General features: G+C 54.8%; 1 protein-coding gene across 10 annotated transcripts; it reads left to right on the top strand.

Annotated features, from left to right (window-relative positions):
• Positions 1-288: 288 nt before the first annotated feature.
• rapgef1b (Rap guanine nucleotide exchange factor (GEF) 1b) lies at positions 289-16,146 on the top strand. 10 transcript variants are annotated; one of them, XM_061292927.1, is made up of 27 exons: positions 289-673; positions 6,703-6,848; positions 6,914-7,095; positions 7,347-7,503; positions 7,575-7,663; positions 7,752-7,898; positions 8,072-8,137; positions 8,607-8,721; positions 8,786-8,969; positions 9,032-9,538; positions 9,943-10,145; positions 11,199-11,360; positions 12,384-12,524; positions 12,855-12,947; positions 13,359-13,447; positions 13,531-13,627; positions 14,003-14,078; positions 14,172-14,260; positions 14,339-14,427; positions 14,511-14,696; positions 14,774-14,858; positions 14,936-15,030; positions 15,101-15,179; positions 15,253-15,354; positions 15,440-15,537; positions 15,615-15,743; positions 15,849-16,146. In XM_061292927.1, exons 1-27 carry the CDS (start codon positions 646-648, stop codon positions 15,997-15,999), a joined length of 3,585 nt encoding a protein of 1,194 aa, XP_061148911.1. In that variant the 5' UTR covers positions 289-645; the 3' UTR covers positions 16,000-16,146. The 10 variants fall into 10 exon arrangements, with proteins under 10 accessions (XP_061148911.1, XP_061148916.1, XP_061148915.1 ...); XM_061292923.1 differs by lacking the exon at positions 289-673 and adding an exon at positions 2,734-2,894 and having other exon boundaries at positions 8,072-8,122; XM_061292922.1 differs by lacking the exon at positions 289-673 and adding an exon at positions 2,734-2,894.
• The last annotated feature ends 1,463 nt before the right edge of the window (positions 16,147-17,609 follow it).

Raw genomic sequence — 17,609 nt, 5'->3', positions numbered from 1 at the left:
TTTCAACATTTACCCTAAGTTTTGGCTGGTGCCATGTTTTCTACACTAACAATTTTCCCCGGTGCCCCCCACTGTGATCATACAGGCTAGCCGCAACAAGGGGCAGAGCTGTGGAACACTACGCAAGTGGTCCCCAAGCGTGTTTACCAGGCCGCGGATCGGCGCACTTTGACCCTCAAACTTCAGCGGGCGCGGAGCTCCCTCCACACACGCCCATCCCAGTGTTGACAGATTGCAGTTGCTCATTCCTGCCACGGCGCGTCGCTGTCGCGTCGGCTGAGCGCTCGCTCGCTCGCTCGACAGTGGCTGACTGGCTGGCCGGCTGCTCGCTCGCTGTGTTTTCCCACTCGCGAGTTGACGGGCACCGCCAGCAGACGTCAACGCGTCCGCGCGTTGTGTGGAGCTAGCGGCAGATCACTCAGCGACGGAGCGACTCGAGTGAGGAGCGGCCTCTTTTCGTCCTCCCTTCGCCTGGACCCGCACCATGTGTGTGGAAGACGGATACGGGAATTCGAGCCCACCGGAACCGTCTGACGGACACTACGGTGTACGGAAAAGGAGGGAATAGTCGGTGGCGACGAACCAGCTGCGAGGCGCCAGCGTTTTCGTCGGAACCACCGAGTGCGGGCCACCGAGAGGAGGAAAATGTCGGGCAAAATCGAGAGTAAGCAAGGTAAGACTCGGCCGTGTAACGGTACTCCGAGGCCGGGGATGCTCGCTATGCTACCGGGGGTAACATTCATTGTGTACGCTTGTCCAATCGGGCCTCGTACGTCTTGCTTGTAGCTTATTAGCTCTTTAGCTTTTTTGTTTTTTTTTCCCCCTCCATCACCGGCATCCTTCCTCGTAAGCGCGCACACAGCGATAATGCTAACCCTAACTTTCACTTTTCGCCCAAGATTTAGCAAGCCGACGGGCCAGCTAAGTCCGTAGCGCGGGGCGGTGTTTGGAACGGGAGCGCGTCGCGCGGCTAACGGTTAGCTTTGGGCTCGGCTGGCTGGCTGGCTGGCTGGCTGGCTGGCTGGCTGGCTGGCTGGCTGGCTGGCTGGCTGGCTGGCTGGCTGGCTGGCTGGCTGGCTGCCTCCCTCGGCTCGTTGACGTGTAGGCTCCCGAGAGCACCACGCCACTGCACTTGTGGTCGTTAATCAAGTCGTACGTGCTTCAAATGGTTCCATCTGCAATCCCCGAGTCTCAAGAATGTTCAAAGTCTTACCGCAAGTCAATTCCTCCAAGTCAAGTCTCCACTTGACTTGACTTTTTCCAAAAGCAGAATCAATACAACAAGCAAGGAGAGTCCAGTTGCTTCAATTGGACCTTTACAGGATGATTTACAATGTTGTGTTTTTCCTCATTCCGTTGGTTTGCATTTTCACCGTTTTGACGACTTGTGGTCAGCGAGGTTTGTTTTGCATGCGAGGCAAGTTGAGTGACAATACGAGCGACTTTTAATCGTACAGGCTTGCCAGCGTACAAAAAGTCTTTTGGGGGCTTCTGTTGTAGTGCAACTCTGCCCAAAATGCACCACGCCAAACGGTTGCCATAGCGTGCGGAGCAAGAGGGCCGATCAATGCGCATGTAAACTAACTTGACGGGAGACGTCCAGCCCGTCGGCTCGCATCAGCATATTCCCCCGTCGCCATGGTCACCGTGTCACTCGTTTGTCCTGTTTTGGACAATTGCTGATGTATGGGACGAGGAATGCGTTGTCGCTCTCTCGCTGTGTGGCACAGCATCACTTTGAGGAAACGAAAAGACTCTGGCACGGTTCTTCCGTTAGGTGCCGAGTATGCTTGCTTCGAGCTGGAGCGTGCAAGCCATCCATTGCTGTTATTGTCAGTCAGCATTATTACTAACGCACAAGGGGGACGGACGGACGGACGGACGGACTGCTTGTCATTTTTTGGTGAGTGTTTGTATTTTTTTTGGTGCATCTCTGACTTCATGTTATTTTGCTGTCTGTTGGAAAAAGTGATTGGACCCCTCCAGAGTGACACAACAGCTTTGGCATGTGAGCGTTGCGAGGAGTTGTGTTTTATAATTAGCCCTTGTGCGTCTGTCAGCAGTCGATGGGAGTAGACAGCCACATCCTATTTTTGCCCCCCCCCCCCCTTAAGGTGGGGAAACGGCAAACAACCCAAGGGGGTGCACCCTTGACAAGCCTCGGGCAGCTCATCTTGAAGGTTTGACGGCTGCAAAGCGCTTCAGCCACTACATGAAAGACTTTTTTTTTTTTTCTGCTAGCTGGCTGCACTGTAATTATTGTGATTTGTATGGGAAAGCAAATAGAGGGAGGCGGGGGGGAGCAGGAGTTCCGTCGGGAAGCGCTGGGAATCTCCGCGCAACAAGGAGAATGGCTCAGAGCAGCGGCCATCGCTAGTGATTAGCCACACGAAGCTAACGGCGAGGCTTCGGCGATGGTCGCTGGCCCGAGAAGCACGAACGTGGACTTAGTTTCGGAAGGTGCCGGATCTCGCGCACGGCTGCGACTTCTTTGCGTTTGTCTCTGAAGATGAGTCATTTGTTGGTGTCAAAGCGGGCCGTTTCCAACCCCTGCCACGCTTGGCTTGCCTAGCTGGCTGGCTGGCACCTGTGGCGGCACCTGTGGTGGTGGCCTTCTGCTTTGTTGAAGCGCTACTTCCTCCTCTGCCCAGCGCTGCTATTTGTGGAGCTTCCTTGGAAGAGGGTCAAGCCAGCGTGATCACCATGAGCGAGCGGTGACTCATTCTCAGCAGGCCTGCGAAAAATGCCAGCAGACGGCCGGCCGTTAGTTAGCAGACAAAAAGTGTCGGCGGAGCGCTCGCTCGCTCGGATGGGCAACGCCAGCCGGAGGAGCCGAGCCTCCTCCGAGGACTCGGACTCTTCTCTACCGGGGGACCTGGACGATGACTTTCCAGGTAAAGCGGGCCGGACGTCTGTTAACCGGAGAAGCCAACGGCTCGTGACACTCCAATAGCTTTTGTGCCACGAGAATCCAGCCAAGCATATTTGATTTGGACTTTTTGTTTTTGTCCACGCTGGCCGGGCCCAGAGTGCAAAACGGGCTCTGTGGCACGCTGAAATGCAGCAGGGGACATTCCTCGCCGGGCTTTCGGTGCCGTGCGGCTTTTCACAAGGTGCTCATTTGCTGGGCTCCGAGCCTGGGCGGAGTCAGCCGGGCCACATCCTTCCGTCGTGGGCCTTGTGAGTGTGGCGGGGGCAGGGTGGTGGAGGCCATGTGGCCCGAGGGGGGGGCATTGAGATGACTGCTGCTCCAATATGAAGGGTGTGTGTGTGTGTGTGTGTGTGTGTGTGTGTGTGTGTGTGTGTATGGCTTTTCACTCCAAATTCTCCTACTCCTCCGCTCTTCACCTGACTGTCACTGTAAACTGCCTACCGAGATATCATCTGGCCGGCACGCTTCGCTCCTCGGGCAAGGTCGCGTTAGCGCGGCGGCAGCTCGATTTTTACTTCTGGAAGTGTGCGTACTTGTGCAAAGCGTGAGTCGTTTTGCCGCTTAAGGCCGCTCGCTCTCCGGCAAAGTTGTTTTATGGGGCCTCTGGCTCGGATCGGAGCAGCTGCCGTCTGGCGGCGGCGCCTCCGAACTCATCGCTTTGTTTTCAGACTTGACGCTGGCGCGGCGGCTGACAAGCCGGCTATTTATAGCACCTGGCGCTTCTCTTTCGTCTGCTGCTTTTCACCCAAAGTGAACCGACGAACGAACGAACGAACGTCTGCCTGTCAGATGGGAAAATGGAACGCGACAAACGATATCCCGAGTAGCTGCGTCGGCACTGGAATGTTCACTTCCCGCGCCCGGCCAGACCACTCCGTTTAACAGAAACCGACAGCCTCCTTGTTTACATGTGAGGCCACCAAAGTACCTTAATTGCTCCATGTCATTTAAAAAAAAAAAATCTATTTGGCCCGGCCCGTCTCGGTGAGTCAGGTTCCGACACGGTCCCGCCCGCTGTGAACAGATTGTGTCGTCATGTCCACAAAAGGGGGAGCGGCGCTCTCCGAGGGACAGGAAACGCAGCCGGCGGCCTCGGCGTCACGGGGGAAGGAACGGGAGGGGGAGCGCCGAATTAAAAAAAAAAAAAAAAAAGACAGGGTGTGTTATTTCCCACTTTGAATGCTCGGCACCACGTGCGAGCTTGTCCGCGGCCCCATTTGGCCGGCGCTTTCACGGGACAATTTGCAGCTCGGCTGTTGCCGGGTGAAATTCGGTAGTAAGTTGAAAGCGTCATCCCGGCGGCGACGTGGAATCGTGCGTGCACTGACATTCCAGCCACGCGCTGGCACATTTCTCAACGTGTCCCGTGCTCAGAACCAGGCCCTGCGGTATCCCCTTGTTTGTGCGTCAAAAGGTTCACTCCGATGCAAACGGCGAGTGCGCAATTGGCCACGCCAGAGCGGAAAGGTGTGACCTAACGAGCCATGAATGACCACGCAGATGGAAGAAAGCTTGCACAGAGAAGGAGCTTTGGCGCCGTTGACCTGAAACAGACGCGCCGTTCAAGCCGGAGGGGGCGGGGGGGGGGCTGTAAACGCATCCGTACTCAACTCAGGTACTGCCTCCGACCTGGTGAATGGAGCGTTTTGTCAGAACCGGGATGAAGTGGTCTTTTCTCCGCGATGTAATATCATTTCACACTGAAAGGACACTTTGTGTGACGCAACAATCGGTATCGGCGTGGCCACGCGGCCATGACGGCGGAGTGATTGGGCGGTCGCCAGAGTTCACGTCCAGCAGCTGGGGAAAGCCGGAGAGAGAGGCAAACGCGCCGTCGCCATAGCAACACTTTGTAAACAGCGACACAACATAACGGGGGCGTCCGCCTTGCTCATCACCGATGTCCGAGGGCTCCGTCATGTCAAACCTTTTTTTTTTTGGTCACTTCCTCTCTGGGACTCGTCATCTTTTATCTCCACCACTCCTGTGTTTGAATGTAGCATCAAGCAGGGCCTGGCTCCAACCCGAGGCCCGCCCGCCCGCCCAGCGGTGACCCTTCAACGCTCCACCAAGGAGGCAATAAATGATTGACTTTGCACTCGAGCGTTTCCTGTTGAATTTCGCCACCTTGCTGTTTGCATCCGCTCAGGCGCTCGGGTCTCGCTCCAAATTCCGTCCTGGCGCCGTGTCCCGGCGATTAGCCACGACGCAAAACGGGTCACCCGCCCGACGTTGACAACTTTTCTGAACCGAAACGGCCATTTTGGATTCTTCTATTGGCTTGTGACGTTTTCTTTCCGACGCACTGCGCACCTCACCTCGCCAGCTGCTATGCCGGCCGACCGACCGACCTTTGTGACGCACACGTGCACACTTTCAGCGCATGGACGGGAACTGGGAGGGAGGGGGTGTGAAAACCAAGCTGTGTGCGTAACCTTGAGCGCATCCCCTCGCTCGCACCCATCAAGGCTGATGACAGCGAGGCCTGAAAACGCACCTGGACACACACCAGAGCGGGCCGGGCCGGGCCTGTCCCAAGCTCAGACGTCACCTGTCGCTTGTTTTGATTTGTTTTTGGTCAAAGATGCAAGGAAGTTCATCATCGCTTCTCCTTCCTGTTCTTGTGAGAAACAAAACAAGCGATGCAAATGAGACATTTTGGGTGACTTGCATGATTTAACGGTCTGAAAAAAACCATAAAAGCAGAAGGCCAGCAGACCAAGCTCTCAACACGGAAGCGTGTCGGTTCAACTCCATTAAAAATAACATTCACAAATGTCCAATAGCAGAAGTGATAGCTGGCCACAGTGAGAATCAGGAACAGGTTTGAGTGATGACGTGCACAGCAATCGGGCTTCTTCCGGTTCTGTTTCATACTAACGAGACTATTTCCAGTCTTTGCTCAGAGTAGTAAAAAAATAAATAAATAAATCATCACTATGACGACAATGACTACAAAGATTTCTACTGGGCTGTGAAAGCTCGGCAGAATATAAAGGAGAAAAGAAATGTTATGACACCGCGGTTCGCTATGCTCGGTGCGCCGCGCTTTAAACTGAGCGCCAGACAAGTTCTAGTCGATGACCTCAATGCCACTGAGGTAGCCCGCTTGCCGTGTGCATGCTAACGGCGCTAGCGTGACTTTGGTGGGCCGGGTACGCTCCACTTGTAAATCCCGCCGATGCACGGCGGGCGGAAGCGGCGCATCGATTATGACTCAGCGCTGATGTCACTCACTGCCGGGCCAAGTCAAGTTTCAAGTCAAGTTTATTTGTATAGCCCTAAATCACAAGCAGTCTCAAAGGGCTTCACATAGACAGAAATTGACAATTATTCTCAAAGCATCCCCTGATCTTAAGCTCCCAAAAGGGCAAGGAAAAACTTAAAAACCCCTAGCAGGGGGAAAATGAGAAACCTTGAGAAGGGACCACAGATGGAAGGATCCCCCTTTCAGGATCACCAGGTTGAAATGGATGCAGAGAGGGCACAAATGATACAACATGAAAATCAATCAGGCGGTGAAACGTGGTCCTCCAGGGCCTCTTTAAACTTTGGAGTGAACAAAGGGGTCCAGTGTGAGCGGATCTCGAAATCTAGTTAGCACGAAAAGTTTCCACCACTGTTGCCGTAAAGGCCACACGTTACGAAAGACGAGATGTTTGCGAGCCTCGTGACTTTTTTTCCGGGTCTGTACAAACACAGTCGGTACCAAACGAGGACGAGGGTTTGACTAGAAGAAAGTTTTCTGACCAAGAGGTTTCTTCCTGTAGACTCGCAGCGGTCCCACCTGTCCTCATTTACCATGAAGCTGATGGACAAGTTCCATTCTCCCAAGATCAAGAGGACGCCATCCAAGAAAGGCAAGCAGCTGCAGCCCGAGCCCGCCGCCAAGAGCGCCGAAAAGCCCGTCAACAAGGTAAAGCGTGCACTTGCCATTTGCACGCATTTCCCCCGTCTCACGTTTTGTCCACGCCAATCCAGAAGGTGAGTCGACTGGAGGAGCAGGAGAAAGAGGTGGTCAGCGCCCTCCGCTACTTCAAGACCATCGTGGACAAGATGGTGGTGGAGAAGAAGAAGGTGCTGGAGATGCTCCCTGGCTCGGCCAGCAAGGTGCTGGAGGCCATCTTACCTCTGGTTCAGGGGGAGGCCCGCATACAGCACAGGTGACTAACTCGTTGCCGCCGGACTGCAAGAATGCGTGCATGTCGAGACTCGTCGGGACTGATGAAGCCGATTCGAATCTCGGAAGTGCGCGATGACGCACTCCGTCTGGCACGTCAACGGCTGCGTCCTTCAAACCCATTTGATGTTTTTCGCAAGTGTCGTAATGAATCCTTGAATGGGTCATGTTTGTTCTTTGTCAAACTTGAACGCTTCTAGCGCAACTTTCCTTCCATCTGCCCGCTCTCCGCAGTTCGGCCTTGTCGTCGTGCCACAACCGCGTGTACCAGAGCCTGGCCAACCTCATCCGCTGGGCCGACCACGTGATGCTGGAAGGCATCGACCTGGACGACAAGGAGAACGTGACGTCGGTCACCAACGTCATCAAAGCCGTACTGGACGGCGTGAAGGTAAGACGAGCCGGGCCCGACGCGTCTGAGCGCGAGGTCGGCGTTTCAAATGCGGGTCGCTGCGGCAACAGGAGCTGGTGAGGCTGACCATCGAGAAACAAGAGCAGCCCTCGCCCACCAACCCCAACAAAGCCACACTGCCCGTCAGCGCGGCCGAGAGGTGAGCTCACCACATCTTTTGATGGTGCGGATCTTTGCGTACATTTTGGACTATTCCGTTCTATTTTTGTCCTCCTTTCCCACGGCAGCGGCGTTCCTTCGGAGTCGATAGAGGCGGAGACGGCGGCAAAAGCGGCCCCGACGGCGGGTCCCGCCGAGGCCCCCTCGGACGCGGCCGACGAGGACGTGGCCCCGCCCAAACCTCCGCTTCCCGAAGCCAAGATGGCGGAGCTCAGGTGCACCTTTTGTTGTCTCCCTGAACCAAGTTCAAATGTCCAGAGGACTTTTGTGAAATGCTCCAGCCAACCTCTACTTACGCAGGACTTTTTTTTTTCTTTTTTTTTTTTTCCTTCTCTCTTCCTCTCAACCTGTTTCATCCTTTTGTCTCCTTTGTGGGTTCTGGGCACAGAGCACAGTTGAGTTGTGACGCTGGCCAAAGGAAGCCCACTCCCAAGGAGAAGTATGTTAGCCCAATGTGAGCATTTAGAACATCTCCCCCCCTCATCAAGCCTCTGGATTGGATGACCTGCATGGTTTCATTCCGTCCAGCGTTTTCTTTTGTATTCCTTATTTTCCTGTTTCGGGCAGTCCTGCGAATCCCCCGCCCCACCGAAACGCATGAATGTGTGCGGCTGACCCGTTGCAGTGTCCCCCCTCCATATTACACGCACGCGGCCTTCTGCTGGCGTCCACCTAACTCATGTCGCCGTGAAGAGCGCAAGGCGCCAGCGGCTAACTTGCGCGAGGACCACGTGCAGTGGAACCTCCGTTTCCGAGCTTAGTCGGTTTCCCGTTGAAGGGGACTGAAAAATTTCATATCCAGACAAAATATCTATTTTGGCTTAACCAAGGCGGTACCGAGGTTCCACCGTGTGCTGTTTGCGGGCGTGCGCTTTGACGGTGTGGCTTCGCTGTCCTCCTCACCGATTTCCTTCCGCCAACAGCCCTCCGCCGGCCCTCCCGCCTAAGAAGCGGCAGTCGGCGCCGTCGCCCACGCGCGTGGCCGTGGTGGCCCCCATGAGCCGGGGATCCAGCTTGCCCTGCGGCGTCCACAGACAGGTCCGTCGGAGACGCGCGCGTTTGAACGGAGCGGAAAGTTCAACCGTTGGTCTCGTCCCGACAGCACGACCACGAGCAGGAGTTCCTGCAGCGGCGCTTCTCGGGGGGCAGCCAGTCGTACGGGGGCGACTCGCCTCGCCTGTCTCCCTGCAGCAGCATGGGCAAGCTCAGCAAGTCGGACGAGCAGCTCTCCTCCGTGGAGCAGGACAGCGGCCAGTGCTCCCGCAACACCAGCTGCGAGACGCTCGGTAAGGCTCCGCCGCGCTCCGAATTCTCGGCGCCGACCGACCGCCGTCCTTTCTCTTTTCAGACAACACGGACAACTACGACCACGACTACGACTTCCTCCACCAGGACCTGTCGGTGGGGGACGGCCTGCCGCCCGTGCCGGCGGGCGGCTGCCTCAGCCCGCTGCCCGAGTCGCACAGCGAGTCGTCCTCGCCCGTCCCCGGGCAGCATCCGGCGCACCCCCGCTTCAGCGCGCCTCCCCCCCAGCATGCGCCCGAGTACTGGACGCCGCAGCCCGGCCACGGCAACCCGCTGGCGCGCATCAGCGCGCCGCCCGCTCTGCCCCAGAAGAAGCGGCGCAGCACGCAGACGCCGCCCTTCCCCGACGGCGGCTGCAAGGTGTACGAGCGCTACCCCTCCCAGTACGACAACCTGTCGGAGGAGGAGCCGCCGCCCTTCCCGCTTTTCACGCCCATCTCGCCCATGCCGCAGACCAACGGCGGCGTCTTTGTGGCCCAGTACATTTGCGGCGACAACGCCGACATGGGCGCTAGCCCGCCGCCGCTGCCGGAAAAGAAAAGCAAACACAGTGAGTATCTGGGGAAAGGGGATGGATGACTTTTTCATATTTGGAAAATGAAAAGAACAACTTGAGAGCGTGACCCGGAGCAATTTGGGAAGGGGCCGAGGCGTAGACGGTGACGAGGAAATATTCGGACAGGAAGAGAATAGCAGGATGTACTACAATGGCGCCAGCTGCGCAGGGCAGGGCAGCGTAGCGCAGGGCTCATTTCCTGACACGCCCTTGACATCACTTCCTGCGCATTGAGGTCATTCCATGCATTCTTCTCGCTGTAGGAGGGCCAAAAGAAGACAAGATGTTTCAAATCTTTTGGAATGGCTTGAGGAATATTGCATTTCACTTCTCAACTCATTCCATCCAAATAAATGTGCTCTTGCTCACTCACGCCTTTGTGCGCTCTGTCTGCCCAGTCCTGCAGTACATGCAGTTCGTGGAGGACTACTCTGAGCCGCAGCCGTCGGTCTTCTACCAGATGCCGCAGAGCGAGAGCATCTACGAGCAGCGCAACAAGCGCTTCCAGGAGGTCTACGGCTTCAACGACTCTTTCAGCAGCACCGACTCGGTCCACGAGCCGCTCCTGCCGCCCGCCCTGCCGCCCAAGCAACGACAACTGGTAAGAGGGCCTTTTATTGTGGGTCGGGACTCGCAAGTCCAAAAACGAAAGGGGGTCCTTGGTTTCCACGAAAAGCCTGTTTCCCGGGGATGTGCTCCACACGCAATAGCGTGATGGCGGCAGGTGTCGAAAGAACGTCGGCGGTGCAAAGTCGTTATCCGCTTTTGTCGGAAGCCGCTCCCCCGTCCGGTCGGCTCCTCTGACGCTTTGCCTCCTTATCGCCGTTCACGCGACTGAAAGCAAACATCTGCGCATGGATGGTGTCGTTGGGAGATAAGACTTTATCAGGCGCTCCAGTCGGGCTCGTCTCGAGCTGAGCGACAGTGGAGAAAAGAGGAAGCGCTTCGTTGTCACTTTTTTCTCTTTCTCTTCCCTTCCCTCCTCCTCCTTACTCGCCTGATCCAGTAGCACATCGTGCAACCAGCATCGGGACATAACGTCTTAATCAATTTGACACAACTGGCAGAAGACTCCACTTTCAAATGACTGTACGGCACGCCATCGCAAAGAGAGAAAGATTGGTGCAAGTGGATGTCCATCTTATCTGGACTGCTAATCTGATTGCCTCGGCCGTAAGCCCGTGCTTCAACTTTACATGCTTTGGCGACTTTGCGCGGCTTTGGCAAGAAACAAAAGTCGTTTCTGCCGCCGCTGTGCGCGCGTGTCGGGAGAGGGAGAAAGAGAGAGAAAAAAAAAAAGAAAAAAGCAAAGCGAACGGGATCATATTGACCGTGTTCGGAAAGTGCTTTCGTGCAGTTGGCCTCAATTCCGTAAGGCTCTTAAAGCCGCCCGCCGCTTCGCTCCAGCGTCACCGTAAACGGCAAAATGGCGAGATGAACCCAGTGACACGTTGGAATCAGTCAACCGGTCCCTCATCACTAAATATGGATTTTTTTTTGAACAGCGCCAGCGAAAAAAAACCCGCTTCACTCGTTCATTTTCCTCCCCGCTTACTTGATTTCTACTACTAATGGCTTCACTCGTTTAATCAACGTTGTCCTCCCCTCATCTCTGGCTCCCTTGTGCCTTGTGCGGACTTTCTGCTTTCTCCAGGCCTCGCACTCCTCCTCCCCCTCTTCCTCCTCCTCTTCCTCGCTCTCCTGCCACCTCCAGCCGTCCGCGGCGGCCTCGGAGGAGGCGGGCTCTGCGCTGGGCCTCAGCATGTCCGTCTCTAACTGCCACCTGATTGGCCAAGCTGCCGTGACCACGCCCACGGTGAGTGCCTGCGCGCTACAACTTTGAGGAGCGTCTTTTTTAATTTTTTTTTTTTTTAAGTCGACCCCCCCAGCGTCCGATTTTCTCCCGCGTGTGCGTCCATGCCGCAGCAGATGGAAAACACATTCCTCTCGCTTTTGCTCATCTTTCCACGTGGCTTCTTTTCTCCCTCGGTGCTCCAACCCCCCTTTCTTTGCGTGTTTGTGCGGAATGTTTGCATTCCTCGCACCCCCGGAGGGGAGGCGTGATGTTTGGCCCTCAGCGCGGACATGTCAGGGGAAGGTGCTCAACGTGAGTCAGTTGGCCGGGTTCTTCCCGTGTGGGCGTGTCTCATGACATCATTTGGAGTGACCCGCCAGTTTTTTTTCGGATTGCGTATGTGTTGCCGCTCTGTGTTACCTCCAAGTAGCGTCGGTTCACGTTTCATCTCGAGCTAGTCCAAAGAGCAGAGCAGCATTTTCCCAAGAATATTTCTGCACGCCTGTCTCTGTGCATTTGTGTGTGTCTGCCTGTGTGCGTGCTGGTATGTGTTGAAACACAGCCGGTATGTGCAACACGTTCACACAGGTTTGCGCTTGTGCGAGTAGACAGACGTCATTTTCGTTTTGAGCGCGCACACATTGGCTCTTAAAGGTACAGCGTCACTTTCTTTATGCCTTTGCATGAGAAAGCACCAAAACGTCCGTAATCATTGGGATCGTCAAATTGCAGTTGACCTTTGCCAACACACACAAAGGCGTTGAAGCCCGCAGCACCCCCTGCTGACGACACTGGCGAATCGCAAGTTGGAATTTGAAGGCCCTGTCCGCTAAAGCTGAGCTGCCGCTTGAGGAGATGTTTGTCTTGTCCGTCGTCATTGCTGTGCGATCCGTTTGCGTTCTCGTCCGGGTCCAAGCCGTTCCTCCGCCTGTGGCGCTCGCTTCTGTTTCCTCCTTAAAGCGACCTGATCTTTTTGGCTCTTTGTTTTCTTCTTGCTTCTCCTCCTCTTGCTTCCGCGCTTTCCGCCGACCCCCCTGGCCGCAGAGCGTGGACCAGGCCGCCTTGACCAGCGCCATCGTTCCCGACGGCAGGGGGGGAGGACCCGGGCCCGCGGGCTCCCCGTCCGCCTCGGCGACGGCGGCCCGGCCTCCCTCCGAGTCGTTCCTCGGTGACTCGCTCCAGGCGGTGAGCACGGATGTCGAACGCGTTGTTGTGGACATTGAACGGGCGGGACGGGCTTGTTCCATTCTTACGTAGAAGTAAAAGGAGGGCAGGGGAAAAAAAAAAAAGTAATTGGCGATGACCGGTTGACCCGCTGGAATCTTGCTCGTGATCATCTTAACACAGCCTGCCCATCCATCAAAGATCTCAGGGGAGCATGACTTGTGACTCTGCATGAACTCTCGTGGCACCTGCTGGTCGTGATGATGCTGAGCCAGGTTCCCCGCCCGCCCCTCCCTCCCTCACGGCCCTTTCACGCTGCCTCACGTCTCGGTTTTTTCCCCCTTCCCGTAGAGCGAGAGCGCAAATGACGAGGGCGGGGAGGGCGAGTACGTCAACTTGTACTCGTCCAGCCGGGCCAATGGCGAGCCGCCTCGCTCCCTCAGAGTAAGTAGTAGCGGTGAGGGCGCCACCAGGTGGCAAAATGCGCCGAGCATGGCTTGCTCACGGACCGGCTCGCGCGCTTTCCTCCGAGGCCGCTCCGCTCGGCTTTTCCAAAAGAAAGCCTTTGCTGCTAATGTCGCTAGCCTCCAAGCTAACACCTCCCGTGTCCGCTTTGCCCCCCTCTCCTTGTCTTGTGCATGTTGGGTGCACTGTGCGCCGTTGTCCTCATTCCCTTTGACGTTGGGGCGACGGCGCGTACTGTAGCATGTCGTGCTGTGTTGTGTTGGGTGTTTGCCGTCGGGCAAACGGCGGCGGTGGCGGCGGCGGCGGTTTGTCTCGCTTGCCAAATTGCAGCGTTTCCACGAAGCTTTCCAACTCCCGAGTTTGAGCATCCGTCTGCCTTCTTCCGATCAGGAAACGGTCACGGCCGACGGCGTCGTGCTCCAAGACCCCGCCCCTCCGACGCCTTCCGCCAATGGCAAAGAGGCGGTGAAACTGGAAAGGTAAGGCGTTGAAGTAAATGTCATCATGTCTGCTCATTACTTTGCTGTGGTGAATGATGATGACGCCAATTTTTGTTTTTCAGGAGGCAGGAGTCAGCAGAGGAGAGCGAGGAGAACGTGGACGAGCTGTCGCTCATCGATCACAAGGAGATCATGAGCAGGATAACACTAAAACAGGAAGTAAGACGACCGAAACCTTTTTTTTTTTTTTTTTTTGCTTTTCTGTTTTTAGCCACCAGTCTGCAACGGAAGCGCATGCCACTGCAACGCCAGCTTGATTTTGTTGGGGGGCAAAGGTCACTGTGAGTCAGTGACAAGGTTATTCTAGTTTATGAAAACTATCAAAGTAAAACATTTTTGACAGGCATAAAGATGCGTTTCAGACGGTGGCAAAGCACTACTTTTGTACAAATAAACCTTGCCCGTGTCAGGATGTCAGCAAAGCCCTACTTTTGTGAATCCTCAGCTACAAGATGGTGGCCAAGCACTGCTTTTTTCTTAATGTAGCCCCCTCCCACTTGGCTAAATGACATCTCTTGTCCCCCCCCCCCCCAGAAAGACGACGGGCCGGATGTGCGCGCTGGATCGGGAGACATTTTATTAGTCCACGCCACAGAGACGGACCGCAAAGGTAAAGAGCAATCCTCACAGGTTGTCGTCTCGTTGGCGCTCGCTCGCTCGCTTCGTGACTAAGCCCTCCTTCCCTCCCCCCCCCCCCTCACAGATCTGGTTTTGTACTGTGAAGCCTTTTTGACTACATATAGGACGTTTATAAGCCCCGAGGACCTCATTAAGAAGCTCCACTACAGATATCCTCTCACTCTTTGCCACTTTTGCGTGGGCATGTGTGCTCCAAAGAAATCTGATGTTCCTTGACCACCAAGCACATATACGAGTTTTTGCCACAGTCCAGACACGTTCAAGAAGCGAGTCAGCAAGAACACCTTCTTTGTGTTGGTGCGCGTGGTGGACGAGCTCTGGTGAGTCATTGCGCCTCCGAAAAGGATCAAATGAGACCAGCGGTACCCTGACGCCGGCCGGCCGGCCGGCTCTGCGCTCGCAGCCTGGTGGAGCTGACGGAGGACATCCTCAAGCAGCTGATGGACCTGGTCTTCACGCTGGTCTGCAACGGAGAGCTCAGCCTGGCCCGCGTCCTGCGCAAGAACATCCTGGACAAGGTGGAGCAGAAGAAGCTGCTGCGCTACACCAACTCGCTCAAGCCGCTGGCCGCCCGGGGCGTCTCGGCCAGGTACGTCCGATGGATCCGACCTTCGGCGGCCATCCAAAACGCCGTTCTAAACAAGCGTGTCGGCGTCATCCCGCCAGGCCCGGAACGCTGCACGATTTCCGCAGTCACGAGATCGCGGACCAGCTCACGCTTCTCGACGCCGAGCTCTTCTACAAAATTGAGGTGGGGCAGATCGTGCGTCTGCAGTTGACTAACCCTTTGGTCTGTCATTGACAACTTTTTTTTTTTGTCTGCTTCAGATTCCCGAGGTGTTGCTTTGGGCCAAAGAGCAAAACGAAGAGAAGAGTCCCAACTTGACGCAGTTCACAGAGCACTTTAACAACATGAGCTACTGGTGAGTTCAAAACGAAATGTCAGGAAGCTCCCACCGCCCGCTTCCTCTTTTAACCGTCTGCGTCCACCAGGGTGCGCTCATTAATCATTCAGCAAGAAAAAGCCCAGGATCGAGAGAAGCTGCTGCTCAAGTTCATCAAGATCATGAAGGTGGCTCCTCGCACGCCCGCAGAGAAAATCCAACTTTATCGTCCGTCGGTTTCATGATCCTTTCCTTCGACAGCACTTAAGAAAGTTGAACAACTTCAACTCGTACCTGGCCATCCTCTCCGCCCTGGACTCCGCCCCCATCCGAAGATTGGAGTGGCAGAAGCAGACGTCGGAGGTGATCACGCGCATCGAGTCGGGTGGCTCGTGATTATCATGAATAAATAATAATATTTGATCACTTGTTTAAATCTTTTCACCAGGGATTGGAGGAATATTGCACGTTGATTGACAGCTCGTCGTCCTTCCGGGCGTACCGGGCCGCTCTGGCTGAAGTGGAGCCTCCCTGCATCCCGTACTTGTAAGTGCAGCGCGGCTCGTCACCTCAAACGGTATTTAAAGTTTTTGGTTTTTCTGGCTTCTCCTGCCGCCCTGCAGGGGTCTGATCTTACAGGACCTGACCTTCGTCCACCTGGGCAACCCAGACCTCATCGACGGCAAAGTCAACTTCTCCAAGCGATGGCAGCAATTCAACATCTTGGACAGCATGCGCCGCTTCCAGCAAGTGTGCGTGACCAATCGCTATTTGCAAACGATGGGCGTAAATTTACGACATGCCCTTAAACTGGGAAATTGTAAAAAAAAAACAAATTTGATTGTTTTTGTTTGCAGGCACTACGAGCTGAAACGCAACGACGACATCGTCTCCTTCTTCAACGACTTCAGCGACCACCTGGCCGAAGAGGCGCTGTGGGAGCTGTCGTTGAAGATCAAGCCGCGGAACATCGCCCGGCGCAAGACGGAGCGGGACGAGAAGACTTAAGCGCGGCCGCGGCCTCCCACCCCCCAGCACCGCAAAAAATCAAAAGACTTGACCTCCAACTGTGCTTCAATGACACTAACCCCACTTTAATAGACCCGCCAAATGGACGCTTTGAATTTTGGCGGGAGCTAACGGGAGATTCGTTGCAGGAGAGCGATTATGGGAAGCGCTAGTGAGGTTTACAAGAAGCCGTACCAGGCTCGGAGATCTCTTGCGAACTGGGAGCGAGCGGACACACCGCGGCGGGAAAACCAAAGTCCGCCCTCTTGTCAAGCGGAGACGGCCGGCCGGCCGAGTGTGTGACAGACAGCGAGGTGAGAAGGTCCATTTCGCTTTCAACTTTTTCAACATTTTTGTATTCTTCTATGTCGTCGCTGTCGGGCAAAATCCTGGCCTCTGGAAAATCACCGGTTACTTCAAGGGGAACTCGAGGCATCAGTCTCAGGGTGCTGTCATTTTGTAGGCCAGTGCCCCCTGCTGGCCACCGACATTGATGTCCACGCGCCCCTCGGGCTCCCACGCGTCGCCACGGCTCACCGGTTTTCTAGGTTTGCCGACGTGTGACGTCGCCGATGCGAGCCCGAGGGCACTTGGATGTTGATTTGGGTTGACGGATGGCAAAGGGCCGGGTCGGACAAAACGCCAGATGGATGTTGCGATCTGCCTAATTGTGATTCGTTTTTTACCTTGAGTTCCACTTGAACGCCATATTGTTCAAGTACTACCGCTATCATACATCAACACACCACAGCACCACCAAAATTGTGTACAAACAATTGTTCACATGCTAAAATAGAAAAAGTTATATATTACACTCCGTCCGTGACAAAGTCCGCAATTACTGCCGACTTCCCAAAAGCAATTACATTATCATGCCAAACTTTGATGAAATGAAATATGACTGAGTCATTGCAGTATTTTTTTTTTTTATATATACAGAACCGGCTTACTCAAATGTATATAACCTATTTTGCGTCGTTATTGTCTTAAAAAAAAAAAAAAGAAAAAATGCCCGATTTCGGATCTTGAGGCAACATAATGCTGCCCAGCTCCTGCAGAACAAAGAAGCGTTCACATATACAAATTTGCTCTCTAGTTTTATTGGGCAACGTGTAAAATAAAAGTGCCGAAGAAAGACCGATCGTGTCATGATGTGAAAAACTGAAATTGACCATATTTGGTCATGGCGGGGCTTCCGCCCAACAGCGACGATATACACGCACTACTCGCAAAAAATGTTTTCACCCAAAGCCGAGAGTCTATTCCTTTTTGGAAGTAGTGTGTGTAGATATTGATGTAGGTGTGTTTATCACGTGTCGTCGAGTTGGTCGCCTCAAGTGGCGCACGCCGCTCCCCTCAAAACAGCAGCGCCCCCTGCTGCCGAGGGGAAGGTTTGCTCATTAGCTTCTGGAAGAATCACGCGTGGTCATGAAATGTATTTTATACACACGGCGCTCCTTTTGTTCTTGAAAAGGACGTCTGCGCGTACCGGGAGAACTCGGACGTCTCTCCTTCAAGTGGCGTACGCACGGGAAAACGAGGAGAAAGAGAAATGACTCAAGATGCTGTGATCTGTTACGTCATGGTGTGCTGTGGTCATATGTTAAAAA

The sequence above is a fragment of the Syngnathus typhle genome, linkage group LG12, assembly GCF_033458585.1.
Source record: "Syngnathus typhle isolate RoL2023-S1 ecotype Sweden linkage group LG12, RoL_Styp_1.0, whole genome shotgun sequence".
In the NCBI taxonomy this organism is placed as follows: domain Eukaryota; kingdom Metazoa; phylum Chordata; class Actinopteri; order Syngnathiformes; family Syngnathidae; genus Syngnathus; species Syngnathus typhle.
Note: the sequence above shows the minus strand (reverse complement) of the source record. Positions and strands in the feature narration are given on the sequence as shown.

Bases quoted from the DNA above. Each gene is read 5' to 3' on its own strand.
- rapgef1b (XM_061292922.1), top strand. From the start codon at position 2,744: ATGCCAGCAGACGGCCGGCCGTTAGTTAGCAGACAAAAAGTGTCGGCG. The intron at 13,448-13,530 runs GTAAGGCGTTGA...TTTGTTTTTCAG, and splicing joins GAGGCGGTGAAACTGGAAAG to GAGGCAGGAGTCAGCAGAGG. The intron at 15,031-15,100 runs GTGAGTTCAAAA...TGCGTCCACCAG, and splicing joins TTTAACAACATGAGCTACTG to GGTGCGCTCATTAATCATTC.